Here is a 12,584-nt window from a genome sequence, read left to right as displayed (position 1 = left end):
AGGCATAATGGTGTCCATCCCAAGGATGCAAACCTCTGCGTATTTTGGCATCGAAATAAATTCTACTCAAAAGCAAAAAAACTGTGTAAGTGTGCCTTCAGTGGCATGACTCTGCTAGGCAGATTTGTCTTCTAGCAAGCCCCCCAACAAGAAGGTAGCTAACTAATGCGCAGGGAAGAGCAGAACGGTGTGACGGGGAGATGCTATGGTATAACTGGCGGTCAGTCTTCGGCAGTTTTTTAGGCCACTACACTGACTGAAGCGTCTCCTCCCAGTTTTAGCAGAATGAAAGTCTTGCTCAAGTCGCTGTTGACAGCGGGCTGGAGTGCTAACAGATCAGCTCCCCTTTGGCCTCAAAAATGACTGCAGCAGCATGAGGCTGCAGTGCACCTGCACAGGAGTTGCACCCCTACAGCAATAAATCAAGGAGCAGTTGGAATGATAACACTATGCTGTCATGTTGCCTGTGACAAATTTTTCTACCTACAAAAGCTCTACAGATTCTTCCCCCTCTAAAATATCTTGTGTGCTTTGGCGCTCCATCAAAGAGAAGTATGCTTCAAATAGTCCGGCTCCTGTCGATCCAGCTGCAGCTTTCTACCCATCAGGGTGCTGTAACAGCTCAATGTCACCGGTTATTCATTGATCATCATGCAGAGGCCTCCCACAATTGCTGGGTACTGTTAAAGTTCACAGCACTGTTTATATTGCTTTTGTCCTTCTTAAAGCTCAGGCTGGAGACCAAAGCCGCAAGGTGATGATCTTCTTCATTTACGGTAGTGGCCCTTTAGTCCTTCCACAAAATAGAGCTGTAACAATCCGACTTTGCTGGCAGTCGTGGAGGCACGAGGGAGCCAGAATGACTGCTGGGAACTGTTGTGGTCAAATCATATCCCACAAGGACTGGAGACTCAGTGAAGAAATTCCAGGTGTTCAGACTGAATTAGTGTTGACTATGGAAATACTCAAGAGCTTCCTTACTATTGCTCATCATCCCCTATTGAAAGCACATGCACATCGTCCTCAAACTGGTCTCCAAGAGTGATAAACTATCTTAAAACCCACAGAAGACATGTACTTGGAACTTATGCAGGTTTTCTTCTCTGTTTGCTTATAAGAATACTTCAAAAACATAAAAATCACTGCAATGAATCACCTCAGACTACTGGACTCTGCTGTCCCATGCTGCTAAGCATTTCCAGCTGCCCTTAGTTTCTGTTGGTGTCAGACTTGAGAGGAATCAGCCTGAAAGCATCATGTTCTCGATATGACAGGTAATAAGTCTGTTAATGCACTGATTAAATGCTCAGAGGGAAGAAGAGTCCCCAGAGTTTGGCAGCAGGAGAGATAGTCATACTTCAAATGAAAAGCCATCTATTAATTAGGACATTTATCTGTATCCTCAGCCTTGCAAAGCATGATGAAAAATGCATCAATGCAGCATTATCTTTAGTTGCACATGCTAAAAAAAAGTAGTATCTATTCTGAGGTGTTTAAACAGTGCTTGAGAGCCCAAGATACAGCCAATTCTACATAAGCAAATAGTTTTTAAAACAATACAGCTAGTGCTGTGGCTTACCTAAACCAAATCTTTGGACTCAGTATTGTTTTATATAACTGTACCAGCATCCAGAAGATGAAGTAATGGTCACGCAATACATAATTGATATAAGCTTACAAAGGATATCTTCACATAAAGCAGAACTATGTTTCCAGGACTTGCAGAGGTTTTGTTGAAAAATAATTAATAATGAAGTTTGGCATACTTAACTATTTACTTCTCCCAATATGCTCTAAAACTTATAAATAGTGACTGTGTTTACTACACAAGCATACACACTAAAAGCTTTATCTGAATACAAATAAGGAAAGCCATTAACTGTCATTTAAAAATGTAATCGATTGTATGCGGGCAAAATAAGCAAATATGTCAAAATGCAGTAAAAGATGACCTACAGATTTGGAGTTCCTTGGTTCCAACACCAGTGAGAGCTTGTAGATATCATCCTCAGTGTGATAGAGGTCCAGGGACAGCTGTATGTAAAAAAGAGAGAAAACCAGTAATGTGTATTAGATTGTGTTGGATATAACAGGCTTGTAAGCAGAGATACACCTCCCACTGAAGCTAAACAAGAAGTTTTGCTACTCGGAGCTCAGGATACATGCCGAAGCCGCTTGCAGCTGCTGGGAAAGCAGCTTTTCACAGTGCTAACGTAACCCACGCTGGTGAGCACACGTTGCCTGTACTGATCCCAGCAGGTGCTGTGCTTGAGGGCTGTCACAACCTGCATCCCAACATCTTGAATGAGAGGGGCTGAGCGTTGACCTTATCCAAAGAGGGACATTGGTATCAAAGACCACCCTCATGCAAAAGACTTTCTTTCAGCAGCCTAATGGTCATGAGAGATCTCAGAGAAATAACCTAGTGAATACAGAAACTGCAGCAAAGAAGTTGTAAAGGGGCTAGGCTAGAAGCAGCTCAGACTGTGTTCTGGTCAAATTTTGTTCCTGAAGATGCGCCTGAGTACTGGAGGTCTTCTACAGAGACCAGCCAACGCAGCAAAAGCCTCTCTGGGAAAGCCCTGGGCAGCTGCTGACTGCTGAGACAAGCCCAGGAGACACAGGCCAGGTTTGGCACTGCTGTTGATGCAGCAAAGTGCTCCATGAACAGCAATCCCAGTCACTTTAGCCCAGCTCAGCCTGTTCCAAATCCCCTCTCAGCAAGTAAGGCAAATTCCTTTTCAGCATCTCTTTTTAGATAAATGAAAGATTTTTCTTCCATATATTCATTCTTTTCCCTAGAGGACTTATTGAGAGAAAAGGGGGGGCATAAATACACTTCAAGTAAGATGAATCTGTTTTTACTTCGGCAGCTGTGGTCTTGTACTGATGCAGGTCTGCAGTAAATTCCCCCTTGCTTGGAGTGATGAAGGAGAAAAGTAATTAACACTGTGGCCAATGCTTTGCAATGAGAGGAAACAAACATTGCACGTCTCCTCTGATCATGTCCCTACATTAACTAGCTCTGGAGTAACTGACATGATTTGAAGTCATCACCTGCCTTGTAAATCCCCAGTTAAGCTAAGATTGAGCTAAAAGGATGTTTCCCAGCAGCCAGACAGAATTACTGACTAAATGACTGTAACAGAAGGTTATTTCTAGAGAACCTGAAGTGCTATATTAGTAACAAGCAGGACCAGTGACATGGTACTGCAGAACCACCTCTAGGAACCACCTTCTCGTAGGCAGAATTTTGTGCAATGGGTAAGACAGGAGTTGTGCCCTTTCCCAAGATAGGTACACATCCAGAGTGAACACATGGATTTATAGATGTCTGGATTTTGCATTATTCATTTTGTCTAGCTGTAACACTATGTTGATTTTTGTGCTTCGTAATTTGGTTATGGACACCAGTGAAAGCCTGAGCATCCTGCAGGTTCCTTCACCCAGCCAGCATGCTGCTGTCACAGGTGAATGTAAGGACCTGTCCTAAAGATAACGTAGATCCAGTAGCTGCTGTAACAAATATCACTCATATACTTATTTATTCAGTGATTGTATTCTTGAAGTTCCTTGGTGGAATAAATAAGTGGCACTCAGTTGGAGCAAATGATATTATCAGGCCAGACTGGAACTGACAGCAGAATTTCTAGCTCAAAAGGCCTTGCCCTGTTCCTGCTAAAGAGCATCATCTTCTCAGCAGGCCAGATGAGCAGGATTCAGGGATGGAAATGCATTAGTATTTACTGAACAAGTTTGTATTTCCCCTCCCTGAATTATCTGACCTTATCATAAGCAGCAGTTATAACTTCATTAGGCACAATGTATAAACCCAAACAGTGGACAAGGTGTTGCCTAGCACAGAAGATTCAAATACTAGCAAAAAAAATTAGAAGCATGATGACTATGCAGTCATACAAACTTTAATTTTATATCTCATTTACAGCTTTGCTCTGACAGATAAAGTCTAATAAGAGTTTTCCTAGGACAACCTTTACAGCAGGTGACAATTTCCACTCTAATTTGACTTTCATTGCTGTCCTATTTTTCCAAGTAATTTGCGGGGTGGAGGGGGGGAGGAGGGTGGAGGAGAGATTAGAAAGGCTTGGCTTCTTTTTTGTAAGTGGAACTTACTGAACACAAGTTAGGGTGGATGACTTTCAGTTTGATTGTTTAGATATTTCTCATTCCCTTCACTAGACTGTACAAATGACTGGGACTTTCCAGTCATTTGCATATAGTCTCAGAACAGGTTAGATAAATAGCTGTTGAGACCTAAAAATAGTGGGGGGAAAAATGGTGACACCAAATAGGTTCTAATACAGTTAGTATAAATACACTCTAGACTAGTTGAGAGACTGAGATCGTCTTCCAATCCACAGAAAGTGATGAAACATTTACCCCCAGGCTTTTATTCATGTTGTGAAATAAAACCAATGTGGAAATACTGCACAGCAGGTGAGGAAACCCCTTAAGCATCTTTACCAAATGTTAAGTTTTCTAATGATGAAAATGTCATTAGAACTTTGACTCCTCTCTGGTGCACTGCCAAGCTTGAGCTTAGGTCCTCTTTTACTACTTCTGCTGAGCTTCAAGTTTCGGATGCCAGGGCCTGGTACAGAACCGGGTACAGAGTCAGTGGAGATGGAGCGAGTGTGGCCAATAAGTCAGGAAAGGAGGAAGAACCACACAGACTAAGAGCAAGCATGCACTAAGAAGTGAGTCCATCTTTGGGTAACACTCTGGCTCACCGGCAGATGAGTTGGGGCGCGTTTGCTTCTCTTGCCCATATAACTCAGTCTCATTTACACATGACAAGGGAGAACTTGCATCACTAAAGGCTCCCTCTCAGCTTTTGTAGTCTCCTATGCAGGTAAACCTGGCATTTGTCTCCCTGCCCTCCACACAGCAAACCTTTGCCTTATTTGTGGCATGTCAACTTCCATGTAAAATATTGGCTTCTTTCAGTTATTTGTTCAAAACTAAAATTATGTGAGCTAGAAGATGATTTTTTATACTGACAATAATATGGGGTGAGGGGAAGCAGACTTGTAAGATTGTGTGCAGACATTTAAGGCACGAGACAGACCACCGTTCCAAAATGCTGACCATGCAAGCAGCTACCACTGAAGCCAGAGAGACATCTTGCTCCCCATTCAACCTTTTGGTCTATACACACAACAACATCTGAAAAATTCCCATAAGACCCCTGACCAGATGCCCTGAAGTTTACTACCAAGCCCTTGCCCCAGCTCTTAAGTCGAGCTCTCACTTCACAGCTCTTAACACAGCCTCCCCAAATGTCACCATTTCCAAACCCCTTCAAAGGTATTAGCTCCCCCAGAGCAGATAGGGCTCCACCACCGAGGAAAAGAAAAACCGGGGCAAATTCCCACATGCCCATGAAGTACCCATTTTATCTTTTTGTGTAAGTTGTTGGACTAGCAAACGAGCGCCCGGTGATTTACTCGTCAAGCAAGCACAGGCCAGGCTGTTAGCACTCGCTAAGTGTGGTGTAAAAGGCAACGCTGCAAGGGATGGAGGCCAGGCAGGGGATTTACACATTGCTTATCAGGACAAAACACCTACTAAAAGCTTGCCTGGGGAGAAGTGGCTTAATGGGAAAACAGCAGAAGTTGAACAAATAGTTGGGTCAGTTGATCCACAGGCAGATGAAAAGCACTCTACACTTTCATACACATTCACTAATTTTGAAAGGGAGCTAAGGAACTAAGTAACTTAACTTCGTTAAGTAAGTTAAAGATGAGAAAATTTTTTACAGTATACATTAGAGAGGGAAGACCTAGCAATAAGTAGAATAGTTATTTCTTCAGGCTCTGAAAACTGACTTTGGCAGCAAGGGAGGCTAAATCTGCTAAAAGGCTATTTGCACATAGCAAAGTCAACTATTTTTAGTCGGCAGTTCTTGTCAGCTTTGGGCAGCAGTTCTAGCTTTTCTTCTCCTCTTTCTCTGAACCCAGCCTAGAAATTAAAACTTTCTTATTAACAAAAAAATTGACAGAAACATTTCATCTACTATATGAATTCATTATTACTGTTTAAGAGACCACTGTAAAAAAAAAAAGTATTGTATTCATACGTACAGATGAGGACAAAACCTACATACTAGAAGAAAAATGAGAATATTCATATTATGATAGGTAACAAAATTCTGGTCTAGGAACCTTTTGTAGACATTTTTTTTTTTCTTTCCAGGATTCACCATCTTAAATCAAAACTCCCACACTATCAAATGTACTTGAGCCACAACTACACTTCCAGTGCCTATGGAGACATAATTACCTTGGAAAGGTTTTAGGATACCTACAGCTGTGTACCTAGGATACCCATGGCTGTCTCCATCATTAGTGAAAGGTACCACCATGAAAGCACGCTAACAGGTAAAAAGCAGCACAGGTTGATTTTAACACGTGGTCAGGTCTGGAATCAACATTGCAGCACGAAGCTTCACTTAGTTACGATCAGATTGGCTCAACTGTAACCAAAGTCAGCAGAGGAATATTAGGAATGAATACGTCAGAGCATCGTAAGTGAAAAAGTACCCGTCATGTACTCAATTGCTTCTCCTGGTAAATGAAATATACTGAATTAAATATGAAAATATAAATAAAATCCCTATCATTTTGCTGAAAACAAACAAAACAAGGAAAAGATTTTTTTTGAAAAGGAAAGACAGATACACTATGTAAACCGCAGTTGATACATTGATGGATATGAACCTGAAAGGTCTTAGAAAAATCTGAAGCATTCTGCTCCTTTTGGAAAGCAGGCTGTCACCCAAAAGAGAGAAGAACAGCTAATGAAAATGTCAGCAGCAGTTCAGCTTCCATCTCTCACTTCACATTGTCTAATTTCTGCCCTTCTGGGCTCAGTTTCTTGTTGCTAAGTTCCCTAAAGCCTGGGATTCCACTTCCCCCTACTCACAGCCAAGCTTGTAAGAAACTGAACTTTCAGAAACGACCAGGGAGGGAAAGAGGGGCACAAGATAAGAAAGCAACTCTCAATCCCTACAAAAACAAAACAAGATAATAAATATCTGCCTTTATAGTCCAATATTTAAATTAAAGAGGTGTTGCAGGGGGCAACACATGGTCCCTTCTCTTCCCTGTCCCACTAACCAGGATTAGGAATTTTTCCCAGATTGTTCCATACAAGGTGCAACAGGAGAAGGTTTTTCTATTCTCCCAAACTTCCCCATTCCTCATACAATGAACCCACAGGTATATCGACACCAGCTTGGTAGCTCCAAGCTCAGGCACATATTTGTCAGCCTTTGTAGTGTAAAGCTCTGCACCTGATCAGCCCCAGCATAAATCCGTCACAAACTAGGACCACTGTTTACTTTCTAGATATGCACATTTTTGAGCATTTTAAAGCAAAGCATGAAAGGGAAAAACCTCAAGGCTCCCGCCCAATAGCCCTCCAGTTAAGGCATCTACCTAGAATGAACTAGGTAATGAGGGTCACCTCAAGCCTGTGACCTGACTGAGGGAAAACTGGAATTTGGTTCCTACCTCCCCAGGGAGTGGGGGACAATGCTGAGACATTGCCTGTTCTGGACACAGTTATTCAGAGACAGTCAAATTCTTTCCCCTGGCTTTTGATCTAAATTTTTTTCTGTCATCTAAAAGAAAAGAAGAATTTGAAGAAAAACATGGTCTCAGAGTTCATGCTATCCAACAAAATAAACACTGTAAAAATTCTCAAATTTGTCCTATTTACATAGAGACCTTGTTTAGTTTTACGTTTATTTTTAAAAGAATTCTATTGAGTTAAGGAGAGAAAGAGATTCTCTTTCAGTCCAGATTAGAGATCTGAAAGACTAAGTCAAATAACAAGAACAGAAACAGCATAAAATGATTACATATCAAGAGTAACCTTTACATGTTTCAGACTACTCTCAGGTGAGTAGGTGACTTTTATTTGTTTGCAACATCAACTGTTTTATAACAAACAACATGCTTTTTTTTCCAAGTTTCACAGGTCCTATCTTTAATTCCAAGATATTGAGTTTTGCCGATGACCTGAACAAGCTATGGTGCTGGTCAAACACTGCTGCAGTTGAGATCAGTCCTAAAATGACTACATTTCAATAAAAACAGCATTTGGCCTGATGGTTCAGGCTCCACTCTTCAGTATGTTTTGAAATAGAGTGTAACATTTGTTAAAACTACATTCATTGTCTACATATCAAAAAGGGGACTGAAAATTAATTCCTTTTAGCATTTTCAGTTGCAGCTTTTTAAAAAAATATGTTTTATTCAGTCTTTTTGAAATCTCACTTTCCTTTGGTTTGACATGGGACATTCAAATCCTTATCTGTAATTTGTGTGCGCAAGTTTCAAACCTCCCCAAATGTAGCCACTGCCAAGGGGGAAGGAGAGGGGAAAGAGCAGGGGTTGCAGGGGTTTTTTAACACCATTCAAGAGCACTTTTATTTACTAGATAGGAAGTATCACATACAAAGCACTGGGGAGCGAGAATAGAGTCATGCCCAAGCTGGAATTTCACCTGTATGTCCATGTCAACCTGTCACCCAATCTTTGCCTCAATTCTAAGAAGTCAGAACTTAGTTTTTACTTTTCCTAAGACAAATACAGCCCTCTTTCTGTCATCCTTAAAATACTTAATTGATAATAAACCTGTTGCTGCTTTCAGCCATCACATACTACAGTAATGAAACTCTCTTTGGCTTTATTCACACCTCATGTGAACTTGTTTCTGTTTTGTATTCTCTCCCTTTTCTTTTAACTGGGATAACAATGCACATTTATCTCTATAGATACAAATACTCCTACTGACAACCAGCATCTGAATAACGGAAGTGAATTGAAACATGTTCAATACTTACAGTTAGCAGGTTAATTAAATCCATATTAGGCTCTAAATGATGAGAGGCCGTTTGCAGGGAAACCAGTTCACTCAAGGTGATGGAAAGCTGCTGCATTTTCACTATGTTAACTTTGTTCTCATCTATCCAGTCAGGAAAAATGACATGAACAGCAATCAAGTCTTTCAAATGAACTCCTAAAATAGGAATTTTGAAGCCAACACAGTCAGCAAAAGCCTTGCGGTAGTTGCAGTAATTTCCATTGGAAGAGACCAGTTCTGTCATTTCGTTCCAGTCCTACAAATAGCCAGAGAAGCAAGTCTCTGTGAAAGCATTCATAGCATTTCCTTAATCTGTTTTAAATGAGCACAACTCATGTCAGGGTGCCGACAGTGTTAATTTCCTCTCTGGCACAGGCAATCAAGCAGAGGATCTCCATGAGCTGATCCTTCTCCACTGAGAGGAATGCAACCAAAGTGCCTTTTAAGGATGCCCTGCCATGATCCAATTATTGTGCTGCTGGGACACCTGCACTGCAGAGCCCATCAGGTCTCAAAGAGGTGATGTTCTGCTCAATATGTCTATATTCTGGAGTCTACCATACCTTTGTGACTTCTGAAGACAGATGAGAATGAGTTTCTTTCAGGCGAGAAATAGAGCTGTGGCTTAGACCTCCCACAACTGCCATCAGTGTGTTGAAGTTCTGGAGGTGAAGGAGCTTCTGCAGGAGAGATTGATCATGCATAATTAAAAATCAAGGAAAAACATGTGACAGCTATCCAGTGTCACACATGACACGCAAAAGGAAACAACCTATCACTGCTAAAGCAGAAATCACTAAACCAGGGGACATAACAGAATGGTTCAGCATTTCTTTTTTTAATTAGCTTAAACAAGAAACATGCAATAGTGACAATTGTCAACCAGAATACAACGAAGAAAGATTATTTTATAGTTATGTCTGCTAGTTAAAAAATGCAGACATAGCACACCTGAACAAATAACCTGCAGTGATGTTGAACAGCTATTCACTGAGGAAACAGCACAAAGAGCATCCAGTCCATTTGTTTATTGCAATCTGTATTTGTATTATTGCTTTATGCTGGAGGAAAAAGGCTCATATGCAAGACTTACCTGTGCAACATTGATAAACTTTGTGATTACTTCTGCCCTTTGCTGGGGTGTTGGTTTGCTGAGAACCATGAGCTGGACCCATTTCGAGATACCATTAAATAAAGCGATAGATCTCTCCAAAGTAGGATTGTTGTCCAAGCAGCCATGGATCACATAGCTTTGGTAGTCTGTGAACTAACAGAGGAAAGGCATTTTCAGTAAAACGGTGGACAACTTAAGCATCAGATTGAAGCTTCGATAATTTTTTCCTTTTAAAGGTCCTCTTGTTTCGAAAGTTACCAAGACTCAGGATTAGCAGACCCTGCTGCATATCAGTTCTTTCTTAAAATTCTGTTGTTGGTGGTGGCTTTTTTATTACTTAAATGTCAACTTAAAAACTTCAGTCTTTGTGTGTCAGGTAATAACAGTAGCATGAGTGATGAACATGATTACTACTTCCATGGAATCATCTTTCCCATAATTTACTCAACACTTACAACATTTTATTCTGTGTAGTTTTACTTGACATCCTCATGGCATGATACTCTATAGGAATTATCTGGTGCTACAAGCAAGAAGCACTATTTATAATAAAGGCTTTCATCCCACTCCAATATCCTGACCAACTACATTGCTGATGTAAAGGGGGAAATCTTGGCCCCACTGAAATCACTAAGAACTCTGTCACTCTTCACAGGAGCTTGAACTGCATCGCAAGCAGCTAACTATGCACCCATTTTCTTCCTCCTATGTCAAAAAAATTCTGTAGCACAAGGAGATACTTCTGCTAAGTCTTGCTTCTTTCCACGTTACTGTTCAGCCCCTGTTATGTTCATGTACATAGGAAGAGCTACTGCTCCCAGGAATTAGATGTCCCTAAATGTTTGGAAAACATTTTTCAGCTGTCCCTTTAAGACGGATTTTCAAAATCTTATGAAATAACTTTAGCTTGTGCAGGGAATTGATAGCAATGCCAGCCGACATGGATTTCTTGGTTTTAGCTGATCAAAAATTGTCTGCTAGAAGACCATATGATGGCATATGCTCTCACACAGCAGATGCTCATCTCAGAGCTGCAGATAAACAGTATCTCAGTGTTCAGATACATTTAAATGTCTCTTCTGTTATAGTTAACACTGCCTTTCCTTCTCCCTCATATTTTTTAAAATAGGTAAAACCAAAGGCAGGATTCAGACTAATAATCTTTTACAACTGCACAGCTTTGAGATAACACTTTCATCTATGTTGCAAAAATAAGTGACACTCTCACATTTCTGAACAGTTTACAACAAATCACCTGGTCTCATTGACATCTCCAAATAAATGCTAGTTGTTTCTCTGTAGCAGCTCTCAATTGTTCTTTAAATTAGGTTAGTGATACTGGGCCTGTTTTGAGGTGTGCCCTTCACTTTATTTCCTGGAAATGTACCATTCTTACAATTGTTAGTTACCAGTCTGATATAAACAAGCAACACATCTTTCAAACCTCTTCATTGCATTACAGGATAGTATAAGATTAATTAACTCTAACTGGTTGCGGAGAAACATCTGAGAGAGAAAAATTCAAGCTGAAGAACTAAGAGACAAATTAGAAACAGCAAGGTAAAAAGAAAATTCATTGCAGGTCTGAGTTTTCTTTCTGGAATTCCCAAAGGAATTAAAATATATCTTAAGTCAAGTTAGAAATCCATCCCTTTTTTTTTGTCCCTCCCTCCTTCTTTGAGGTTAGCATTGCACAGATCACAGCAGGGCGTTTTCCCATGATTTGAAGTCTAGAGTAATAAACCTTTGAACGTTATTAAATTACGTCAAAGCAGTTCTATTCAGACTGGTCTCAGCTCCTCATTGATCTCTTTTTCCTTCCTCTCTTGAAACAAACAAAAAACTTCATATATTTTTCTGTGTGAAAGGGAGCAACTGTATCTGAATTTTCCTCAGTGCCAATATAGGAGAAGGAGGAAAGAGAAGTTATGCAGTCTCTGTTCTTGCAGGTTTTCAAGACCCAACTGGATGAGAACCTAAGGAACATGATCTATCTCAAAGCTGATCCTGCTTTGGGCAGGAGCTTGGTCTAGATGCCTCCTGAGATCCCTTCCAACCTGAATTATCTTCTGATCTTAAGTTGGCAAATGAAAGTTTCTGAAGAAGTGGTTGGGAGCGCATGGAGACTACGGAGGGATTATATGTATTTCAGTCTCTTCAAAAATTATTCAGTGCAAAGACTTTGATGTTTCCTGAAAAGTAATTAACTATTTTCCACAGAGGGGAAAAAAAAAAGAAAAAACACCTGAAGATTTTGCACAATAATATTAGTTTAATCAACTGCTGCAACACAAGGCTGCATTAGCTTTTAGCAGTAATTTTTGCCCAGAATTTCTCCACCAAATTAACTTCTATCACTAAAAGCATCAGTCATGAAAAAAATCAGGAAGTGCTAGTGCAGCCATGGCTATGTACATCATAGGAAGGATTATAAAGATTATAAAGATTTAAGATAAAGATTTAAGATAAAGATAGAAAGATATAAAGATTTACTACACTGAAATGTTAAGGGAACAAAGTCTTAAATGTTAAACCACGTGAACACTCTTTAAGGACAGGCTCCTAATTGCAAGTGACA

General features: G+C 40.3%; 1 protein-coding gene across 1 annotated transcript in view; it reads right to left on the bottom strand.

Moving 5' to 3' along the window:
- RASGRP3 (RAS guanyl releasing protein 3) overlaps window positions 1-12,584 on the bottom strand; it is a gene marked incomplete at both ends in the record, with an annotated part of 30,515 nt that overhangs the window by 12,922 nt on the left and 5,009 nt on the right. Inside the window, 4 exons of the mRNA XM_081998589.1 lie at window positions 1,957-2,034; window positions 8,873-9,148; window positions 9,456-9,572; window positions 9,986-10,159. Coding sequence (XP_081854715.1) covers window positions 1,957-2,034; window positions 8,873-9,148; window positions 9,456-9,572; window positions 9,986-10,159 — 645 coding nt within the window. The remainder of the gene's footprint in view (window positions 1-1,956; window positions 2,035-8,872; window positions 9,149-9,455; window positions 9,573-9,985; window positions 10,160-12,584) is intronic.

This window comes from Phaethon aethereus (genome assembly GCF_964289735.1).
Source record: "Phaethon aethereus genome assembly, chromosome: 3".
NCBI lineage: Eukaryota > Metazoa > Chordata > Aves > Phaethontiformes > Phaethontidae > Phaethon > Phaethon aethereus.
Note: the sequence above shows the minus strand (reverse complement) of the source record. Positions and strands in the feature narration are given on the sequence as shown.